Genomic DNA, 22,484 nt, shown 5'->3' with positions numbered 1-22,484 from the left:
TAAAAGCTGCTTCTCTAATACCTGGTGAGTGCCTGCTTTCCTTAGGAGGGAATAGCATCAGTGGGTCATGAGAGCTGGCAAATATGTATCCAGAGTATCTGAATGCAATTATGAGAAGGAACAGGCGGTGTCATCCCTCCTGACCATCAAACAAGACTCCTTTTTTCCTTCTTGCTCCTTTTGTTTCTTCTTTCTTCTTTTCTTCCTATGTGTGAGTATGTGCGTGTGTGTTACAAATATTCCCCTGGGTACAGCAGGCAGAATTCCTTCTCAGCAGACACTTTCTTTTTTCTTTCTTTATTTTGTTTTCTAAATGTTTGGATTTCCAAAGAGGATTCTAATCAGACTTTACTTCAAAAAAACCCACAAAAGTTTAATTTGAATGAAATACAGATTTTTGCCACTTTGAAAGAAAGAAAGAAAGAGTGAATGAATGAATGAACTTGGTTTTGGCAACATTACATGTATTTGCACTACTATGCATTGCTATCCTATTAGATTATTAGTTTTGTGCTTTAATTGCTTTATTTTTTTTAGATAGTTAGAGATATCATGAGAACGCTGCTGTGTCTTCTGTATTGTCAACTTGCAGATGCTTCATTGCAGGAATGCAGAATTAAAATGTTAATTCAGTTCTCACGTAATTTGCATGAATTTAAAACTAGCCTGTAAATCACTTTTACGTGCTTTAAGAAGCCTGGGACTCTAACTTATGAAATACAAATTCACAGATTTCTGCAGTCGTCCATTTAAAAATAATTTTAAATAGTTATAAAAATGCTGTGAAAAAACGTTTTATATTAGAAATAGTTGTTCTAAAACTGTGTTTTTAACTTGCCACACAAGGAATTATGTAAGTTCATACTACAAATTCTTATTCGTTTAATGACCAAGCATTAGATAACTTAGATTGCAATTCGGTGCCTGGTGTGTCTGGTGATTTACAGGAACATTCATAATAATTTATTAAAATTGTAACTCAAGCAGAAAAGAATTTGTTTGCAGCAAGGGGAAAAAGCCATAAACCACAGGAATAAACAGGCAATTAAATTTAAAACTATCTTCTAACACGGAATAATATGAAAGGGGGAAAAAAAAGAGCTCTTGGCTGTGCAGCTGAGAGGCGAGTTGAGGTTGCTGCAGCAGCCACAGCTCCGCACGGGGAGGAGGTTTGGGGAGGAGGTTTGCAGAGCCCTTTGCACACACACCCCCCCCCACATCACTTCTCAGAGGTGGCAGTGTCGAAGTGCACGGCGAGGAGGGAACTTGGTAAGTCACCAGCCAGCACTGCCAGCAGCTCCCTCACAATCCACCTGGCAATTTCCTGGTGCAGGGGTTTAGTTTCTCCCCTCCAGAACACCGGTGTTTGCTAGTGAAGCCTCTTGCTCCATGCAGCCGGACAAAATGAGGCTCTCAGGCACCTCCCTGGGTGTTTCTATAGCGAGTCACAGTCCAAGCGTGTCCGTGAGCTCCCAGATAGTGGTGAGAACAGGAGGGGACCCCGCTGCCCCTGGGAGCGGGCGGTGGGCACACAGTCACCCACCACCGTGGTGCATTCCAGCCCCGCGCAGCCTGGAAAACTTCTCCTGCTTTGCCCGGCTGGGCCAGTGAGGAGTTTTCTAGAAATATCTGTAAATGAATAGCTGCCATCAATCATTGTCATTCCTTTATTTCATGTCTCCTGATGAGGTTGACTAGTGTCATTGTTTGTTACTGTCCAAACCACATCTTCATTCTTGTAATGTCAAGCAGATATGACAAGCACACATTTTCCAGATGAGTAAGATACAAAGTCACCTTTTAATTTACAGTTGTTTGATTTTTTTGTTTGTTTGTTAGAATTTTATTGGTTATTTTAATAAGCAAACGTGTTGTAAAATTTACTGGATGATCAGTTGCCTTTGGTACTAAAACAAAGTCACTCATTATCAAAAAGAAATAAATCTGAAGTAAGAAATTCTTACAATAAAATGGCTACCTAAAGCCTTTTATAACAAGAATTCTTTTATGGAGCTTGTCCCCCGCTATTAACTTAACAGCTCTCAAAGCAAAATCTGCCAAAATTATTGCTGGAGCAAGAGAAATGCAGAGAGCAGGGAAATATATTTTAAAAAAAGAATGAAAGATTTGACCATTTTGTCTCTTCCTTTTTAAATAACAGTTAGATAAAGAGAAATACAGCCCTCAGAGAAACAAACAGTGGGGCAGTCCTTTGGTTTTCATTATTCTTGCTGTTGTTGAGATCTTTGTGTTCCCGATACTGGTTGATTTTTAAGATTCTGATTTCAAACACTTGTAGGAAGCGGGGCTGTGACAGGGGGTTAATGGAGTCAGCATAAAATGCAAACTGGATAGAAATGAACAAAATAAACCTGGCAGTATTAAAAAAGGCAGTAATGTAGAGACCAAGGGGGATATAAAAAGCCAAAGTCTGCAGTTTTCCAAAAGAAAGGTTTGTGGAGCCTGTGCTGCCCACATCCCTCCACTGGCAGGCTCCCTCCCGAGACCACCATCGAACACCTTTCAGCTGCAGTTGTGTGCAGCTTGTCTAAATATGTAAGATAACTTTTGTGGGCCTGCAGCAGCATTTCAGCTGGGGCCCGGAACAAAGGAGCACTAGCAAGCTTGGCACGGCACCTTGGGAAGGGATTGCAAATTACTGGAGCATCATATAACTTTCTTTCTTTGGTTTCTCCTTCCTTTTTAGCTAGAATAACAGAGCAGGGTCAAAAAAGCAGCTGTATTTGACTGAAACAATTAATTTAAAGTACTTACAAATTGGCTGTACAGTTTGGGTGTGAATATTAGCCATTCTCATTTTGTACTTTGTTTAAAATCACATGCAAACTGTACAAACCATTTTGAAAGAAGGTAGATTAGACATAAAACTTATTTCAAATGCATACGTTGACATTACTTTAAATTGCAGATGTGTGTCTGAAATGGAGTAATAATATATTTAGATCTGTTCTTTTTTTGATGTATTGCCTTGGAAGTTTAATGTTTTGGAAAATTTTGATTCCTGAATTTCATTTTTAAAAGTGAGTCCATTGGAAAAATCAAAATTCAAAAAAATATTTTAATGTGCATGGGGTGCTTACTTAGAATAATTAAGGGAAGATGAATTTAGTGTAGGATTGACCTCTTTAACCTGCTCCTAGTTATTTTTAAGAATTTTGGCCCAGAGCAGCATCTGGCCCAAAGTTGATATTCCATTTAAAAGAAATGCACATTTGTATTACCATTCTTCTCAGGCATCTCCAGTTCACATCAGATCAGCTGTATCCCCTGGGTGGGCAACATGCACCCACCCAGCCCTGCATCTCTGCTGATGCAAAGTGGTTTGGCTGCGCAAGAGCTGCAGCACTGGGCTATGCAGGAGGAGCTGCAGCTGCTCATCCTCCCTGCCATGGCAGAAATCCACATTTTAAACCACTGACTGAGCAGAAGTCATGTGGATCATGCTTTTCTGGTCACTTGAGCTCACGCAGTGCCATTTCTGATGTCTCTTTTCATGTGGTTGTTCTGAGGTGGGGAGCTTTGGGGGAAATGGGCTTTCAAGCAGGCACCCAACGGGATGCTCAGTAAGGTGTGGCTTCAAAGTGATTAATGAAAGTAAAATTGTCCCTGATTATGGACACTTGTGAAGGACATTTAATCACTGTGTCTGTTCTCATGCTTGGCAGGGAACTGTCTGTGCCCCTGCCTTGGGCAGAGAGATTGTAAAAAGCCCAGCCAGCCCCTCAGCTCGGTGGCAACCAGCGGCGCTTCAGTCGGTTCCCACCAGCAAAGGTCTGCTCTGTGCCCACCTTGATCAGAGAACGTAACGTGGAGAAAAGCTTATTAGTCTGGAGTAAAAAATACTCATTTCGAACATGCTTTCTAGCACATATGCTCAAAAAAGTTCACCAGCTAAAGGGCTAGAGGACTCTTCAAATTTCCAGCTGATTTACTCGGCTCTCGGAGCCTCGTTGGCTGAGCAGGAGGATTGACAGTGTATCAGGGCTCCTAATTGAAAAGTAATAAAATCTCTGAGCGGAGCTGGCAAATGAAGGCCTCCAGCCAATTTGTCAGCTTGCAGTCAACTCCGAGGAGCCGGGCAGAGCAGCAAGCCATTAAAAATAGCCTGATAATAGCTGTTAAAACATTTTGCGGGCGCTGGGGATGGAATCGAAAACAGCACAGCCGAACTCTTTGGGAGTGAATGCAATCAAATCCATCCTGGCCGGAAGGGACAGAGACGAGGGGGCAGAAAGCTGTCAAAACAGACAGGAGCCGGCCCATGCCACAAGCCCCAGGGTTGGGTGGGCTTCACATCCCACACCTAGGGGTGCTGGAGAGGTTCCCTGGAGGTGATGCTCTCCTCAGGGAAGTTGTCCTTGTCCCCTGAGCCAGCCCTTGTGCTGCCACCTCACTCGGCACCATCAGCAGCTTCTTCTGTCCCCGTGTTTCATGCACAGAGCTGCTGGCAGAGGCAGAGGGGAGAATTTGGGATTGGGGAGGGAGGTGGCCTTGGAGGGCAGCAGGTCCTAGCACATAGAGTGAAACAGGGGAGCAGACCCTCAAAAATTACCAGCTGTAGGAAAAACGTCAGTGTTTATTCAGCAGGGTTTTAGTGAGGAAAATTGCCAGCTACAGCTGAATTAAGTATTGCTAGCAGCTAATTGAAATGTTACATGTTTTAATTTGTCTGATTTCTTTCCAATGGGTGATGTTATTTATATAGTTTGTATATAGATAATGACAGACTATACAGAAAATGTAAAGATTGCTTCCAATGATCAGTAATGATCATTGAGAGCACTGACATGAGCGAGGTATTTAGAAAGACATGCCATCCTTCACAGCTAAATATTGAATAGTAAAGCATTTATAAAAGAATGTTTTCACTCTCATTTAAAGCTCTTTTGATTTACTTGAATTTTTTTTTAATTAAGGATTTTTTTTGTGTTTTCTGGTAAAGAGGGATTTTGTTTTAAAACAAATACAGTTACCATATACTACCATTGCGGAAAACTACATTTTTGTGTCCTTTCAGCCACATTGTTTCAAGGCCACCCAGTTCCCGTAGGAGGCTATAAACAGGGGAAGGATTTAAATCCTATTTTCTTTGTCAAGGATTTGGCAAGAACCCATATAGTAGGAAGCTGAGCACAGACAAAAACGAGTGAAAGGTGTCCTTTAATTCCCCAGCCGCTGGTAGAACAAAACCTGCTCCCAGCAGGGTCCCGGCTGGCCGCACCCAGGCCGGTTTGGCGGCTTCATTTCAACTGCTGAATTCGGTGTATTTTTAGTTAACCATGTTGAGATTAATTAATTAGCCCCTAGGAGTTAGTGCCCATAAACGTCACCCAAAGCAGAGAAGTGTGAATACGTTGAGGCTGTTAATTCACCCAAAAATGGCAGCTCGTAATCCAGGCAGAGGAAATTCAGTCTCTCCATCGGGATGACTGGCAGCTCCGACGCACTGTCGGGTTACTGCCTCTGTGACAACAAACTACATATCAATTTAACTTCTTAGCAATGCTTAAAAGAGCATCTCTTTATTTCAGTGAGGTAGCATTTAAAGTTGCCATTAGGAAAAAAATTGCCGTGGGGAAGACAAACATTGGCATTTGGATAAAGAACAACGTAACTGGTCTGATACCTAGAAAACATAGCAAATGTAGAGAAAAATGCTACAGCTGTAACTTCATTAGAATGGCAGAATCTATTACAGTTAACCACAACTATCTAAATAGGAGCTAATTTACTTATGTGAGCCAAAATTCTGTTAACTCGTAGCCTATTGTAAGATTCAGAGTGAATTCTTGGGTTTGTGTTCTGGTTTTAAGTACAGAATAAATGCGCTATAATGAGCAGTTGACAAGATGTTAATTCTAAAATCTTTTGCCTAAATGCAACAATATAGTCCATACCTGATGCAAGTTGACAATGGGAGGTGAAATGTACTATGTAGCCTGCAAAGAGAAAACTTAATGGCAATGGAGGGAAGAGGAGATATTTAGCTTTCATGCTTCATACTGTATATTTTTCTCTGTTGTATTTGTCAACTAAAATGTCTTATATCTTTCTAAATGGTGTCTTTCTCTATATGTATAAATGAACAGATGCAGATAGAGCTCAAAAGCATGGCATGGATGAATTTATCTCTTCCAATCCCTGTAACTTTGACCACGCTTCACTCTTTGAGATGGTTCAGCGCCTCACTTTGGACCACAGACTTAATGATTCCTATTCTTGTCTGGCAAGTATATTCTTTGGTCTCTAGTGATATAAACATCAAGCAGCAAAGTCAAAGCTAGTGTGAGTGGGGGCTAATCCCCCTGTTGCTGGAAGATTGACTTCTGTTTACACCAGGTTTGAATTTGGCCCAGAGGTATTTTCTTTTGAGAGGCTGCCTGCAGTGAATTGACTGCTGTTCTTCTCCAGTCACAGTCTTTATCATTTCTGTTTGCAATGCTTAAAATGTTTCTTCCTGCAAAGACAAACTCCAGTGTGGGGATGTGAAGTAGAGAGCAGTGTTTTGCAGCCTCCTGCACTGCCTTCCAGAGTCTTCTGGATAAAAGAACAGGGGAGAGATGACTGTCTGATACCACCTCCCATTTCAGTGGAGTCCCATCAGGAATAACTGTGGCCCACCTTTATGTCTCTTTATGAGCAGGGATCCCAAGCAGGTAACAGATGGTACTATGTGGATAACTGCAGTGGAGCTGCAGTCTGCCCATGCTCACTTAGTCGCATGCCCATCCTGAGCACTCCCCTGAGCAGCAGCTGCAGCTCTCAGCCCACTGTAGGACAGTGGCACGGAGATGCTCCAGGACAGCTTGTAGCCTTTGGCTGGGTGCAGTGCTTGGGGGCTCTTGGGTACTGTAAAGCTTTAAATTACAAATAAGCTATAATAATACAGCTTGAGCAATTAATTTTTAGGATTTTCAGTGAGGAGGATGAAAAGGCTCTTAGCTTTTGAGAAAACAATAGGATGAGTCCTTTCTAGGGGGGTCTGAAAGGGAGAACCTGTCCTGAACATGGCATGGGACAGATCCTGACCTGCTGCCCTCCTAGAATTGCACAGAACCCTCCATACTGGGATGTCATGGTGGGCTCCTTCACCAGAAGGATCACCCCGTGCCCACAGCCTTCATCTTTGCCAGCTGTGCAGTCTTGGAGCTGGGACTCTCAAGTGCCTTGCTGTTAGAAGAGCAACCTGGGAGCACAGCTGAGCAGCTGGCAATGAGGCTGTTGGTCTCAAATCCTGCCCTCCACATCCTCCCCCACCATGGTGCTTCTCTCCCTACCCCACTCCTTGCACCGCACACAAGGACCGATCTCCTCTGAGGGGCTGAGAATCAGTAAATGTCATTAGCGGTAGTGAGTTGTCACCTCCCTGAGGAGAGGCAGGGTTAGGAGGAACTGTTGTGGACATCCCCTGAGGTAAGGCTGGGGTGGGAGAAGGCTGCACTTTACCTGCAGATATCCAAGTGGTACAAGTAGGCTTGGTGGGAGCATTGTCAGACCTGCAGCAGGTTCCTCACCGGTTCCATCGAGGTCTTTGCTCTGGCAGGCAGTGACATTGGCATGCAGCTTCTGCTCCCCACGCATGGCTGACCCTAGGAAGACCATCCCCATCCATGCATGTCTGAGAGGTTGGCTTGCTGCTGGTTTGTCTCTGTGCGATCTCGGGCCTGGTGAGAGAGCTGTGGCCGTTGAGTTAATCCCGTGGAGAGGTGCGAGGCCATCGCTGAAAACAATTAACACTGTTTTTCTTTGAGAAACCCACCAGCTGCACTTCTGCTTGTTATGGAGATGTTTAGGCCCTTGATAGAAGCTGCTGGAGCAGTGGAGCTCCCCTCAGCACCAAGATTCATGCCTCTTCAGAGCGGAGCATCACCAGTTAACCAATTAATTTGGTCTTCTTTCAAATCACCCATTGCAGTGTTGTAAGGAAGAGAATAATGGCCTGTGTTCACCTACACTTGGATTTCTCGTGCTTCTTTACTTGCTTTACCGTGGTTTTGTCCTGATTATGGTTTAAAAAAAAACCAGACTGACCTCAAAATTTGAGTTTAACTGCAAAGAGCTCCCACTGTTCTCACTGTGTCATTGGGATGTTGGTGATAGCACTGCGTTGACTTGGCTGGAGGAGCTGTGAGCCCGTGGTAAGCCTGCTCTGTCCGCTCTGTGTGCTGCTGGGCAGTTCTTATTCTCCCTACAGGACATTCCATTCAAGGTGCCACAGAGTTTTGCCTCATCACACCTCTTCTTGTTTTCAAACATGGACCTGGAGGTGCCAGGGAAGACTTATCCAGACACAGTGGTCACCCTGATACGGAGGATAACTCAGCATCACTTCCTTTCTGTGGAACCAGGTTAAACAACGCAATTGTGAGCCCACTCATGGGCTGAGCCAGGCATCCCTAGGAAAACAAACAGCCTGGCTGACTCATCTCAGCCACAGCAGAAGTGATGTTTACTGGCAGAGAGCTCAGAGCTGGGAAAGGGGAAGAGCGCTTTCTGCAGAGCTTGCTGAGGGCTCCTGCCTATCGTCCACAAACTAGTGGCAGAGTCACACTCAGGGCTCTTCCTGGACAATTGGGAAGAGCATTCAGCTGTTCCAGCTTGGTATGGACCCCACACACACCCGGGTCTTCATTCCTTTCACTTGGACATGTGGGCTGTTCCTGAGACTGCCCTTCAACTTTTCCCAGAACTTCCCAGCCCACTGCCAGCATCCAGCTCATACAGCCGGGTCCATACTAGAGCTGTATTGACCATGATGTGCCAGCATTCATGGAATTCCCGTTATACAGCACAACATGTACATGTGGAAAGTCTTCAGAGCACACAGCCTAGCCAAGGTGATGTGAAGGAGCCAGATTAAGAGGTCCATGAAGCAGGCCACCAAGATTAAATTCTCTTGGACTTCCTTTGGTAAAAGGCAAAATTCAGCTAATGAAATGTTAAAATTTTCCCTCAAAAATTCTGTTTTTCTCTTAGAAAGCTGATCCGTGTTTCACCAGCCCTGACCAGTCCTTGCTTTCTCCAGCTCCAAAGCTCCCATGGCACTCCCTGCTGGTGCCTGGGACACATTTTCCTGTATTGGAGCAGTTCAGCTTGTTGAACACAAGTGGAGCTCCCTGTGCTCTGCGCCCTTTCTCCATTGTCCCCTCCAGGTTTCCTAATTCTATTGGAGACATCTGCGAGACTATGTTGAGCTGCACCTCTCTGCACTGGGGACAGACACCCCATGTGTCATCACTGTCAGCTGCATTTGCCAGGCTGGCTGGGTGTCAGCTGGTTGGCCCAGGCAAATCTTCATCAACAGCCAGGATCTGCCTGAAGATTTGGGAGATCTGTCTGAATACCACCTTTCCTCAAGCCTTTAGGAGTTTTTCTGGGGCTGTGGTGAGCAGCATTTAGTCTCCTTTGGAGCCCCATTCAGCAGTAGGTGTTTCATTTCCTACCTCTGCCTGCAAACAAAGACTGCCTGGTTCTGTTTGGCTCTGGATGTCTCCACCCATAGTCTGCTGCCTGTGGTCTTATGAGGTGTGAGGCTCTCCAGTGAACCTCTGAGCTTTTGCTTGCACTTCCCCTTTTTGCACCACGGCAGCAACCCTGAGTGTTTGCTCCATCCCTTCTCTCCACTTGAGGACCAGCATCCAGTTCAGGGGAGCAGCATGGAGCACTCTGGATCTGTGGGTCCAGCCTCTGCTTCTTTCAGTTTAAACTCTGGGCTTGATACTTGACTCTGGTGAAATCAGTGCCAGCCTTCCCGTCAATGTCAGTAGAACCAAGATTTCACCCTGTAGGGAGAAATGAGTCCTTTTTATGTATTAGGTGAATATAACAATTTCAGCTGCACTTCTGCCCCCATAACCAAACACAGACGTCTTTCTATTGCAGAGCAATTGCAGCATTTCTGTATTTTTACCGTGCCTGATAACCAGAGACTTATGTGAAGAGAGACAAGGTGAAGAGATCATCCAAGGATGTAACAAACAGGCAACATAAAGAACTCAAGAATCAAGCATAATACCACCAACCAAAAAGTAGACAAAAATGCCATTAAAACTGGTGAAGGCAAATATCCCCCTCCCAAAAAATAGCCTTCCAGAGAGCCATCCCATCTGCATTGTTCTGTGTCTTCATTTTGAAATGTGCACTTCTAGTGATCCCAGCACTGTAGCTACTCCCTATATCTATCATTTTCCCCTCATTATTTTAATTCTTTTCTCAATCTGTTTTGGAGTTGGCCCAATAAGGATGAGCAAATCCTTCTCTATGTCTTTGAGCTCTTAATTGATATTTCTTCAACTCTTTTCAAAGCAGCTATTTTGGCATCTAGAAAAGATTTGGTGTCATCTGAGTGGTAGAAAATATATTTTAATCTTTCACAGCAGTGTTGTTTCTAAGATGTAGCATTTGGGGTAACAGATGGGGTGGCAAAGAAGTTGCCTATAGGGGCAGTGCTCTGCCTCAACTACTCTCCCGCCCGCTGCAGGAACTTTTCAATTAAACGATGAAAGATTTTGCAGCTTGATGCATTCCAGAGCTGCGTCTTAGCAATTGTTTAGCACCCAAATTTCCATGTAAATATTGATGGTTTTGCAGCATTTTGAAAAGCAATCTACGAGATTATTCTTGTTCTCATTAGCGCCGTTCCCAAAGGCAGAGGCACGTTCCGCTTTGCCCGTCCCAGGATGTTCACTGGAGCCATCCCCTCGCAGGGAAGGGCATCCTCCGTGGGAGTCTGGACACTGCACTGCAAGCCTGTGTGTCACCAGGCCCTCAGGACTGACAGACAGAAATAGTCTGAGGTTTCTGGATATGTAAAGAAACCCTGCTCTTGAGCAGAGCTCCCCTTGCTTCAGTGCCGAGGAGGTGGACAATGTCAGAGCGTGTCACCAGTGGCACAAAATAAGGATCACGGGAAACATCCCTTTCTGATACTGCAGAGCTGCCTTTCTCCATCTGCAAGACGTTCCTACCTGCCAGATGCAAGAGAAGTCATTGTTCAGTGTAATCCTCCATCCTCTTCCCCCACATCAGTCTTCTTGCTCCTGGCCTAATGTACAATACCATACCCAAAATGAGACTACTGTTTCACACTGTTTAAATAACCAAACTTTTGTCATCTCTTAAAGGTGTCTTTTTTTTTCCCCCCTCTTCTTTTTGCTAGGCACTGTCATGAACTGACCTAACTTTTCAGCATTTGAATGAGATTTCCCTTTAATGGTAGCATAAAATGTTTTTGTTAACAGTAGCACTGAGTATATGCTGTGTTTGAGTGATGATGTTCAGACTGTATTGTTTGAGTGACCTCTCTCCTTTTTCCTTAACGTAGCCTTAGGTTTGTATTTCTTTTATTAGAACAGTTGACCACTACACCTCCAAATCTGATAGCCTTTGTATTTAATAACTTATATTTAAAATCAAGTCTCTTTATTTCTAAACAGGGCTGGTTTAGTCCTGGCCAGGTCTTTGTGCTAGATGAGTATTGTGCACGTAATGGAGTGAGAGGCTGTCACAGACATCTCTGCTACCTCAGAGATTTGCTAGAGCGCGCAGAAAACGGAGCTATGATTGACCCCACCTTACTTCACTACAGCTTTGCCTTTTGTGCATCACATGTTCATGGCAACAGGTAAGGAATTCTTCTTGGCTAGCAGCACCCTGCCAGCAAGGGATGACTTTGTCAAATATAGGTTTCCTTGGATAATGCACAACAGTCCCCAATTTGTTTTCACAGTGGATGTTTGGCAGCAGCACTTCTAGTGGCATAGTCGGTTTGTTTGTTTGTTTCGTTGCTTGTTTAATGTAAGCAGTAAAAATGCACATAGAGGATCCAGAAATGAAGGGTTTTAACTTTCTTGCCCAGGCACCTGCTAGATGCAGTTCTGGACAAAATAAAGTTGAAGTACATGTAACTGTTGCAGGTTGAATAAATACAAGTAAATGATACACTGTGCTGATTTAATTGGTTTGAGAGAGGATCTGAGAAGTTGCAGCAGTGAGATTTTCAGCACTATCAAACTTCAGTGCCCTTGGGCACCCATGTCTCATTTAAAGTCCACGTGACATCAGTTCAGAAATTGCTTAGACATAACTGAAAATTTTATCTTGCTCTGTTACAAAGCAGTTTCAAAAGAAACCAGTTCCTTTCTCTCAAATGTGGGAAACCTTTGATGGGAGGAACTGGAGCTGTGCTTTTCCCCTCTCTGTTTATTTTCCTGACAGCTGCAGCATCTATTGCAACTTCTTTTTCTGCTTCTTCTTCTGTTAAGTTGTATTATATACTTTGAGATATTCCTCTGTATCCTGCATATGCTGCTGGTATGAAATAATTAGGTGTTTTCATAAATGCTCTGGTAAATACCACCCCAAATTACAACATGCATTGCCCAGGTTTCACATTGCAAGGCTGCCACTTGCTTTTGCAGTTACTTTCACACATCTTGTCATGGAAACCAAGTTTTTGATTCCTTAGTTTCTTTTTTAGTTCTGACTTTCCTTTGCTCATCCATTCTTTCTTTGCCAATTGTGATATGATTTCAGTTGTTTCCTTTCAGCTTAATTTCCTTTTGTTTTGAGTTTTTTCATGCTTTCTTCTTGTTTCTTTCACTTTTGCTGCTGGTTTTCCCCCCACATTTCAATCACTCCCCCAAGAGAACTCATGGCAGAATTACTTGGTGGGTCACAGCCAAGTGCAGACGGTGAGGGGGGCAAAGCATCTCAGACCCCTGCTGCTGAGACGGAGACAAAAAAGGATTCCAAAAAGGAGTCCAAAAAAAAGAAAGAGCCCAAATCCCAGCCGAATCCAGAGCCAAAAAGGTAAGCAAAAGCGTGCAGTGCACAGGAGTGTGTTGCAGAGGGCACTGGGCTCCTTGGTCACTGAGCACACTGGGCAGTTTGCATCCCCACAGCTCAGGGAGGCCCACTGTGGCTCTGGCATTTTGGTCATACACTCTCCTGGGAGCTGGATGGAATTTGGGCACCCAAGTCCCGTAGCGGGTCAGGACCTTGAACTTTTTAGGCATGTGTTTAGGAGATGGCTCACATGACATGTGGGGAGTGGGACCAGGCAGCGAACTGACTGCCCCATTGCCCTTTGTCAGCTGGTGTGGGAACAGGACCTGGCTCAAAGCCCATTTGACCCATAGCAGAGAGAAGGTCAGGTGCCAGTCACAGCTCCTCTGTGTAGCTCTGCCCAGCTTCCAGCTCAACCAGGGCTGAAGCCTCCTTTTCATCAGAGTTGGTGGCAGGAGTTATCTGACAGTTCTGGCCAAGGTGACAACTTGCCATTCCCTTCCCATGGGGCTGGAGGGTTGTGGGCTCAGGAAAACATCATACTTTAAAATTCTTGTGGTATGTAGACCCCAGTCCCGTGCTGTAAAGCTGTCCAGGGCTGTGTGTGGCTGCTGCACTGTGCTGGGAGCTGCTGGGCACTGCCAGAGGGGTGCCTCGGCCATAGACGGGCTATTCCGGTCACTGAAATAGTCACATTCCATTTAAAATATTCCAAGAAAGCAATGAGGTGTCTTGCTATGACTTAACTGTCTTTAGCTGATGGTTGACTTCACATCAGAAGGTTGAAGGTTCATGTTCCTTCTTGGTCACTGCTGTCTCTCTGTTGCCTGGGGATTTCAGGAGGCTCTGTGTGAGAACTGCAAGGCTGCGGCATCGCGCGTTGCCACCAAGGGCAGGCTCTGGTAGCACCCAGCAGTTTGGTGCAGAGACTGCGGGGTGCAGTATCTGGCTTTTGCTATCAGAAGGTCACGGAAGGGGACCACAGGGGATTTGAGAGAACACATGACTCCGTATCTTTTGTGTCTGCTATAAGAAATCTGAATATCTGAGCGGAAGAGTCACGATTTCTTTTCAGAAAGCTGTTGAGGCCACATGCGTGGTGCATTTGCGAGCTGGCTGGCAGAGAGCGATGGAAAGGCAGTATTTACCCGTGCAGTCCTTCCTGGCAGTTGCAACGTGTGTAAAGCGGCGTTCGCTTCAGCTATGTCCCTTCCTCCCACCTGCTGCGTCCGTACATTGTTCGTTGCCTTATGGCTGGCCCTGCTCTCCCCAGGAAACCTACAGCTCATGGCAGAGCTGAAAACTTTCCATGCGAAATTTGTCAAGGTGGCACACCTGCCCAAAGACCCAGCACAGCTTTCAGCAGAACATCTTGGAGCGGCCATGCATTGCACTGTTGTTGGGATGCACAGTTGTCTGGGAAAGATTGGGATACGAGACATTTTTCTGTTTAACAAAGGCTTCTTTTTCTGTTGACACTGAAAAAGTGTTGGTTTTCTTTACAAAAAAAAGTTCCTTCACTTTTAGACAGTAAAATCCCCGAACGGGTGGTTCAGCTTTCCCCAGGACGAGGTTGGCTGTCAGTTAGAATATGCCACCCAGTAATGAAGGTCGAGAAGGGAGATAATTTCATGTGGCTATCAATCTCCTGTATTAGCAGCAGACAGTGATGGAGCTGAGGTGGGCTGTCTGTTTGTATCGTGTTTGCATAAGGTCAGGCAGTGAGACAACAGTCGCTCGCAGTCAGCGGGGAAGTGCAGGCAGGCTGCGGTGTGGGGGCTGAGGACAGCCTGGAGGTCAAGGCTGACAGGATGACAGGCGTCAGCGCAGGGACGATGCCTCCTCGCCCGGCCGGCCCCCGCCTCGCCAGCACGGCCACCTCACTGCAGCCGGGACAGGGGCAGGACGGCTGGTGGTGGAAAAGCACCTCCAGCTTGGAGCTGACCCTGCGGCCGCAGCAGGTGAAATGGTCAAAACGGGATTTGGGGGACATTTTGTAGCCCTGTTGCTTTGTGTGTCAGAGTTTGGTCTCTCCCCCCCCCACTCCTTTGAGCTCATGTTGCTTATACAGAGCCCTGACATGATCTCTCTATACCAAGGCTGTAAATCACTGCTGTTTGCCTGACAGTCCCTTTAGTTTTATGTTTTAATTTCATCTTTTTTCCAAGTAAAAATGGAGCTAAATGTAAATTACTTGTCCTTAGTTTCACCTCCTGCAGACACCTGGCTATGTGAGGTCAGGTTGTCAAGAAGACAGGGATCAACAAGAGAAATATCCACATGGTTTGCTGTTCCCCAGGTACTTGCTCTTCACTAAGGCTGAGGAACTTGATGCTTTTTAACCGCTGCGGTCGCTAGTGGGTTGGTAACAGAACCTTGTCCACTAGGTATCACTGGATGCCTTTTGTAAAGTCCTACCATAATGAAAGATGATGTGATTTCTGATATATTTACCTAGGTGACAGGTAAGAAAGGCACAGTGTTATCCAGTCATCCGACAACATACATCGTGTCTTTGTTGATGTCTCTGCATTTGGTACCACCACTATAGTACTGAGATTATTGCTTTAATTTATCAGCAGTTCTTAAAAACTAGCAAAGGCAAGAGCAGGAAGGGTTTTGAGAAGACATTGTGATTTGGGGTAAAACTACGAAAGGTTTTACATGGCCGTTGAGGTCTTTCCCTGCCTTCTCTTTCCATGTTTTTGCTGTCCTCATGTTGGAGAGCTATGACAGTACTGTCTGACATTGTTTGACACACAGAGAAGGGATGTGTTAGAGGAGCTTCGCTGCTTCCCTATCTGTACATGGGAGAGGTATGGCAGAGCAGAAAGGTTGAGCTCAGCTTTTTCAGGTCAAAAGCTAATGCCTAAACCTTGAGCAGTGGTTCCTGCCCCTTGCAGTAGCTTTCAGGAGTGGCCTTGGTTTCGCTTGTGCATTTTTTTGATTTAGGCATGTAATAATACTGGTTTTAAACTTTAAATTGGCACCATAAAAGATTCTTTTTGTACTTGTTAATCCAAAACTTTTAAAAATAAGACTTAAATATTGATTTTGTGCATGCTAAGTATTAGCAGACATTGAGCTTATCAAAATCAGGATGCTGGACTGAATCCCCTCCAGTGTAGTAACAACTGAACACCATAATTTTCTGCAAGTTGCAAGTTCAGTGACTATTCACCCAAGGTTCAAGCAGCTACAAGTCCCTCTGTTAATTGGTTTGGTATATTAGTGACTTCCCTTTCTTCTGTAAACTGTATTTTATGGCCTCAAGCTTGCTTTCAAGAAGTAGCTCTTTCATTAGCTAATGGTAACATTTCATTAGTGTTTTTACAGCAGAAATAATGCGATTGTCATAAACCTTGAGGAACTGAAAATTCCGCACGACATACCTGTAATTTTTTCTATTGTATTCTAATTGCATATCTGGCTGTTTCACGTAAAGGCAAGGTTTCTACACAGCCAGTTGAAACAAAAGAAATCCGGGATTGTTTTGGTCCCTTCAACAGTAAATATATGAACCCTTTATCGTGATACCTTCATATGCTTCCCTAGGACTTTGTATTGAGTTCCCACGTCTCGTTCAGATGCACTGCCCTGTCTGCAGGGAGGCAGGTTGGATCTGGCAGGGTGTGATGCCGTACCCTTTCGTTGGGTGCCGGCTCCGTGTCCCATCCAGCCCCATGATGAGTCCGTGGTGACACAGCACACGCTATGACTGTCTGTCAGAGGGGATCCGGCGCCTGTGCTGAAGGGCGGTGGGTTGCCAGCCACCAGCAGATCACCAGCTCCATGGCTGACGTGATTCATTACAATGGGTGTAGGATGGCAGGGCTCAGAAACCATCCGGTGCAGCCGCGGTGCGTCAGGGGTGCAGATCGCACATGAGAAGCGATGAGCCGTGACTTGGCTCGGTGCTGTGGCGGTGGAGGAGAGCCCGAGCAAAATGAAGGCAGGAGTTGGGAGATGAAATGGCTCCCATGCTCGGCAGCATCTCGCTGGGGAAGCACCCAGGAGCGCCGGGATGAACAAAGGGCTCCCGACTGACATTTCCTGCGCCGTGTGAATCCCCAGAAGGAAAAGGGAGATGGGGAAAATCGATGTTTGCTGAATATGCTTTTTTCCTTGGGGTCTAGACAGGTGGGCTCTTTCAGGTCCAATTTGCTGGGGGAGACGTGGGAGGCAGCAGGCAGGCAGCTGTAATCCTGCCCACATCCCCAGAGCTCTGCCCCGTGCAACCGGTGGGACTTTGCGCAGGCAAGTCTTCCTGCGAGGGATCCTGAGAAAGCCTATCCTGACACATGCCGTCCAAGGCACTAATCATCGATGTTTACTGTATAGCTCATATGTGCTGCACCTGGCAACCAGCAAGGGAGCTGAAGGCAGCACGTGTTTTATATTTGAGTTGTTACTTAAAAAATCAAATTATTTGCATCAGTTTTTGACATTGTTTTTTTTCCCTTGGCTCTGCATGCCAGGGCTCACAGTGCACGCAAAGATCTGTTTGCTACGTGTAAGCAATATTTTTCCCAGTAAAAAAAAAAAGTGTAGACAAGTTAAACATAAAAGGTGTAAAAGATGATATGTCTTTTCATTTAGAAGCCGCCATGGTATTTCATAGAGGCTTATGTCAAAGAGATTAATGTGCTGGAGCTATACTGTATATTTATAATTGCATACAAATGCATGCTATTGCTTCATATATTAGTCTTTGTTAAAAAATCATTTTGATATATTTGTTTTAGCAGCATAACTAGCCCTGGGGGCACTGGGTATAATTAGAAAAGGGCATGGGGGGAGGCGGGACTTGTAGAATAAAGCAGTGGCCTTAGGATCACAGGTCCTAATTATAATTTATAATTAACGCCGGAATTTGCACAAACCATCTAAGCTAAACAAGGACTATCATTTTTGCTGTTTAAATTGCAACCCTTTTTTTTTAATATCACCACCTGCTTTGTTGATGTTGTTGTTTTTGTGGCTTAAAACTTAAAAACATGGGGGGATTAGGGAAAGTGGCATTTAAAACTTTTCATATGAAATATTTACAGTGGGAATTTACTAGTTTAGAGCCAACACAGTGAATCTGCAGCAGAAGGAGTGATCTGAAACTTGTTTACTTATAATTAAAAATCTCGTTAGTTATTTTTCTTGCCTTTTTTGCCCTTCTGCTTCCCTCTCTGCCCACAACTTCTGCCATACACCTCAAGTATCCATGAGCAGGAGCTATAGAGAATTGGACGGAATTGTCTCCACACAGATGGAGACACTAATGTTGTTTGTCAACCTGAATTCATAGACCCAAACCCATTTTGTCCCTCATGTGTTTGTATATACCATGTACATCAAAAACTTTTTTCCCACCCCTTTGCTCTCCTCTCGCTTCTCATCGCTGCTTCAGAGCAGGAGTGATGTGGTTGTGGACTGTGTGTGAGAACACCAGTTCCTGCAGCTGCATTTTAGGTGTCCTTGCTGCAGAGATGCTGTTCACTGGAGGAGTCAGGGCTCCTGTCCATGAGATCAAATAGCAAGTATCAAAGTTGAGCTGGAGACTTTTGCTGAAAACAGAATTGCCAGTAAGCATCAAATCGAGCTTCTCTTGGGGATTTTTTTTCAGCCCTATCAGCCATGTACTGGAATTGTCTCTAGCACAGAAGTGAATCTTAAATTATAGTAATGCTAAGCTATATACCCTTTGTGTTCTTGCAAAAAGGAAAATAAATATGTTCCCTCTGAGAGATTACATTTTTAAAGTATATTTGACTTGAATATTTAATTAGGTTTCAAAATTATCGAGCTAATAAATTAAGTGCAAGGCTTTGGGTAGTGTTTTTCCAGTTCTATCTATATCCTGCTTTTTTCACTAATTAGTGAGTTCCTAATGCTTCAGCTTCTGGGAACATGAGCAACAAAGATTAACATAACTAGTAAATCTGAAGATGTGCAGCTGGGTTATGGTATTTGAAATTTGACAAAAACATCGGAAGTATTATTATTTGTGACATGGCTCAAGATGGGGGATTGTGAGGAAAGCAAAGATGACAGAACTGGTGCTAACCACTGTGACAACAACTTGAAAAGCAGCCGACATGACATCTTTCCTATCATGCTGCCGAAAATGTCAACTTTGTGAAGGACAGTGAGAAAACGGTTTGCCGAAAATTTGAAAGGTAGATTCAAGAGATGCTCATCATGTCAGATGCAATATAGTCCACAGCTGGGTGAGAAAGGGAGTCCTTGCCACCGTGATGGCTCTTACTTGGCAGGCCCTTCCAGACATCCACGCTGCTCCAAAAATGGCTACAGCTGACCTGTAGATTGTCTCAAGTTTGCATGATCCGCGAGAGCAGCGTGTGTTTACACTGCACAGCGCACCCTGCGTGGAGGGAGCAGTGGTTGGAGCCACTGGGTGTGTGTCCTGCTGGCTCACATAGATCCCAGGGATGGCAGAGACAAGGGGTTAAGCCTCCATGGTCTACGCGTGGCTTGGTGGTTTGGTTGGCGTCCCTTGGGGCGTTGTGACTTGAGCAAGAGACACGTTGGCCAGGGGTTTTGTCTCCAGAGCTCACCCCTCATCTTCGTGTGGGTCAGTGATGCTTCCAGAGCCACCACTGCCTTGCTGGGCATGGCTGATGCTGCCACATCAGCCCGTTCTGGGTGTCCACCACGAGTTGTTGCATGGCGAACGCCTGGAATACAGTGAGAAGCTGAGATTCCTTTGAAAGGGCTGCGACCCAACCCGAGCTGTCAGATCCGGCCATTAAATCTCACCAGTTGAGGTAATTGACCCCAGCAAAGGGTAACACAATTTTCAGACCATTTGCAGTCCCCCAACAAATCACTGCCAGGGCAGGCAGCTTTGCCTCCCTTGTTTGTCAGCGCTGAGACAATTAACCCAGTGACACTCTGAGCTGTTGTGGGTACAGGAGGAGGACTGAATGCCAAAAGTCAAACTACTCTGCCCCTTAATGTACGGCATTTATTGCAGTCTGACTTGAATTATCTCTCTCTGCCTGGGAGCAAACCGGGCGCTGTGAGGTGCACAGCGTCACAAGAGGCATGGACATCTCTGTCTGAATATTAAATATTTTATGGAACTTTGGAATAAATTATATTAAGCATGTTAAGACATTAATTTTTGCTCAATATCTAATTTGGTTTTTTTGTGGCTTGCTCATTTCTTCAAAATAACTAGTACTAATTAGTTACTAATGAGACCAGATCCATACTTCCAAAATTGTTTATGAAATGTGTTCCCCAGCTGAGACATTTTATCCAAGTTTCAGCCTAAATCTTTTCTCCTATTTTTTTTCCGTAATACACAAATGAATTTGGCAAATAATCAAAGATTCTGATTAAATGCTGTTTAACTTTAAATACATGCCCTGGTATTCAAGTCTTTTTCTGTGTCCTTGTTGCAAGTTTTATTTAATGTATATTTAGCTATAAAATTTTGCAGTAAATATCATGTACGGTTTGCAAGTTCCTCTTCCCAAATGTTTTAATGGTTTATTCACCTGTGTTGGAATATCAGAGTTCATATTTATGATACTAAGAGCTTACGAAATGCAGGGTCAAGGAGAAGTGATTGCACAGATTTTATAGCTTTTATATTTTTATAGCTTTTTTTTTTTTTTTTTTTTAAGTTTAGGGCCTTTGATTCTTTAAGAGGAAAATAAAGCCAACCAATTAACCCCTGACAGGAGGTTCATTAGAAGCTTTGTAATCCCTTGCCAAGTCTTTTGTAAAGCCAAACCAGTCTAGTAGTGCGGATTTATGCAGCTTAAGCTGAACACTGGAGGAGGCCTTTAAGTAAGAACATTTGTTCAATTTTAAGATGTCTTACATTACCTAAAGAGTGCCTGTGCCAGCAGAGTTGCCCAAGAGAACACGAATCCATAGACTTTGCTCTCTGCAATGGGAAGCGGTGCCGATGATTGTCTGTCTGGCAATGGATGGATCAGACTCGCTCTCTCCTCTTGCCTGGGATGCTGCTGCGCCGCGGATTTCGCCGTGTGGGTGTGGGGGAGAAGGAGGGGATTGCTGCTTTCTGCTCTTGAGTGGGTTGGCATCAGCGGAGGTACAGGGTGGAAGAGCACAGGGACCACCACATCATCCAGCCCCAGGAGAGCCTTAGCAGGGACCGCCTGCACGCTGTGCTCTCTGAAACAGGAGAAACACCCCAAGGCAGCAGGACCTGGGTGTCTCTCAACACACTCCTGTGCACTCCTCAAATACAGGAGGGTCAAATAGTCTGAGAAAATCTGTGGCAAATTGTATAATGGACTTGTTTTTGTAAACTAAATTACCAAAAAGGCACTGCATTTTCAATGCAAAATGCGTGTCGCTCTCTGGGCACATTTCGGCAGAATATATTGAAAATGGTTCACTTCAAGAAATCACTATAATGGGGTGATTCAGCGGTTAAGAAGGAGTGCAGAATTTTCTATTCTGTTTATATGTATGTCTGTTGTTGATATTATTTTATACTGTGAATTGTGTTTAATTAGTAGCTGAATTTTTCTGCAGAAATTCAGTCTCTATTTTGCCAGCTATGGGCCCAATCCTGCAGCGAGAGCTGGCATTGTACTCCCTACATATACCTGTATTTATCGGGAAATCTGCTTTTCCTAACTTCTTTATTAGGAAAATAAGGGGGAAGGGGGGCTTCCACATCTAGATTATCACTCTGAGGATATTTGTTTATTTTTGATAACTTGGTAGCAGTTCTGCTGCAACCACCCATGTCTCGGCATGGCACATCCTCTGTCCCGGCTCTCACAGTTGATGGAGTCCCTTTTGGAAAGGGCAGTGTGCTGTGGGGATGAGGTACCAGGGTGCTGAGATGGAACACGAATCACTGTGACATTTATCCTCCAGGCCTGACGGGATAGGAACTGTGACTGTGGACGAGAAAGAGCGCTTTGAAGAGATCAAGGAGCGGCTTCGTGTGCTTCTGGAGAACCAGATCACACATTTTAGGTAAAGGCAGAGAGCCCAGGCTGGATGTGAGAGGACTGATTTCCTCCCAGCTCCCTCCCATAAACAGCAAAGCCAAAAGGCAGGTTTTGAATGCATACGGGAATTTTGCATAAGTGACACAGACCTACACAGGGCAGTGCAGCATGTTTATAGCTGGAGTGTGATTTTAAATATACATCCTTTAAAGGATATTTCAAACCATCTTGCTCTCATAGGCATGGTAAAGCTGTGGATTTTTTCTAAAATATAACAACAAAAAAATCCCTTATCCTCTTATATCTCTGTTCCTCTCGGTTATTACCCACTTATCTTCCCTTCTCCCTGGGTATTGACAGGCAGGGCTTTCTGCAAGGATGTCACAGTGTGGAAAGGATGGATGCTCCCCCACAGAAAGGGATGAATGGCTCCAAGTACACCAGTCAGGTCAGGGAGGCTTTGCATGTTCACACATAGATCAGCAGTGTGAGTTACCTGCAGCCTGGTGCATCTTCAGGTCTCCAGCTGGAAATAAATGTCTTTCCAGAAGAGTTTTTTCCCCCCTTTTTTACAAGAAGATGCTATTTATCTCTCTCCTAGGAGATATAAAAACTCTCCGGGGGACACCCAGCTTTAAGAAACTGCTGAAACTACCAGCTTACAACTATGTATTCTGTTTTGCTGCCTTAGTGTCCACACCAACAAACCCTTTCAGAAAG

The 22,484-nt window shown here is 44.7% G+C and overlaps 1 protein-coding gene across 30 annotated transcripts in view; it reads left to right on the top strand.

Moving 5' to 3' along the window:
- The window catches only part of CADPS (calcium dependent secretion activator), a 213,897-nt gene that overhangs the window by 120,899 nt on the left and 70,514 nt on the right, over positions 1–22,484 (top strand). For all 30 annotated transcript variants that reach the window (XM_027882337.1, XM_027882335.1, XM_027882329.1 and 27 more), the window contains 3 exons: positions 6,111–6,247; positions 11,457–11,644; positions 21,688–21,789. In XM_027882337.1, coding sequence (XP_027738138.1) covers positions 6,111–6,247; positions 11,457–11,644; positions 21,688–21,789 — 427 coding nt within the window. The remainder of the gene's footprint in view (positions 1–6,110; positions 6,248–11,456; positions 11,645–21,687; positions 21,790–22,484) is intronic.

The sequence above is a fragment of the Empidonax traillii genome, unplaced genomic scaffold, assembly GCF_003031625.1.
Source record: "Empidonax traillii isolate 1590-97213 ecotype Southwest subspecies unplaced genomic scaffold, ASM303162v1 scaffold104:size2570737, whole genome shotgun sequence".
Lineage (NCBI taxonomy): Eukaryota > Metazoa > Chordata > Aves > Passeriformes > Tyrannidae > Empidonax > Empidonax traillii.
Note: the sequence above shows the minus strand (reverse complement) of the source record. Positions and strands in the feature narration are given on the sequence as shown.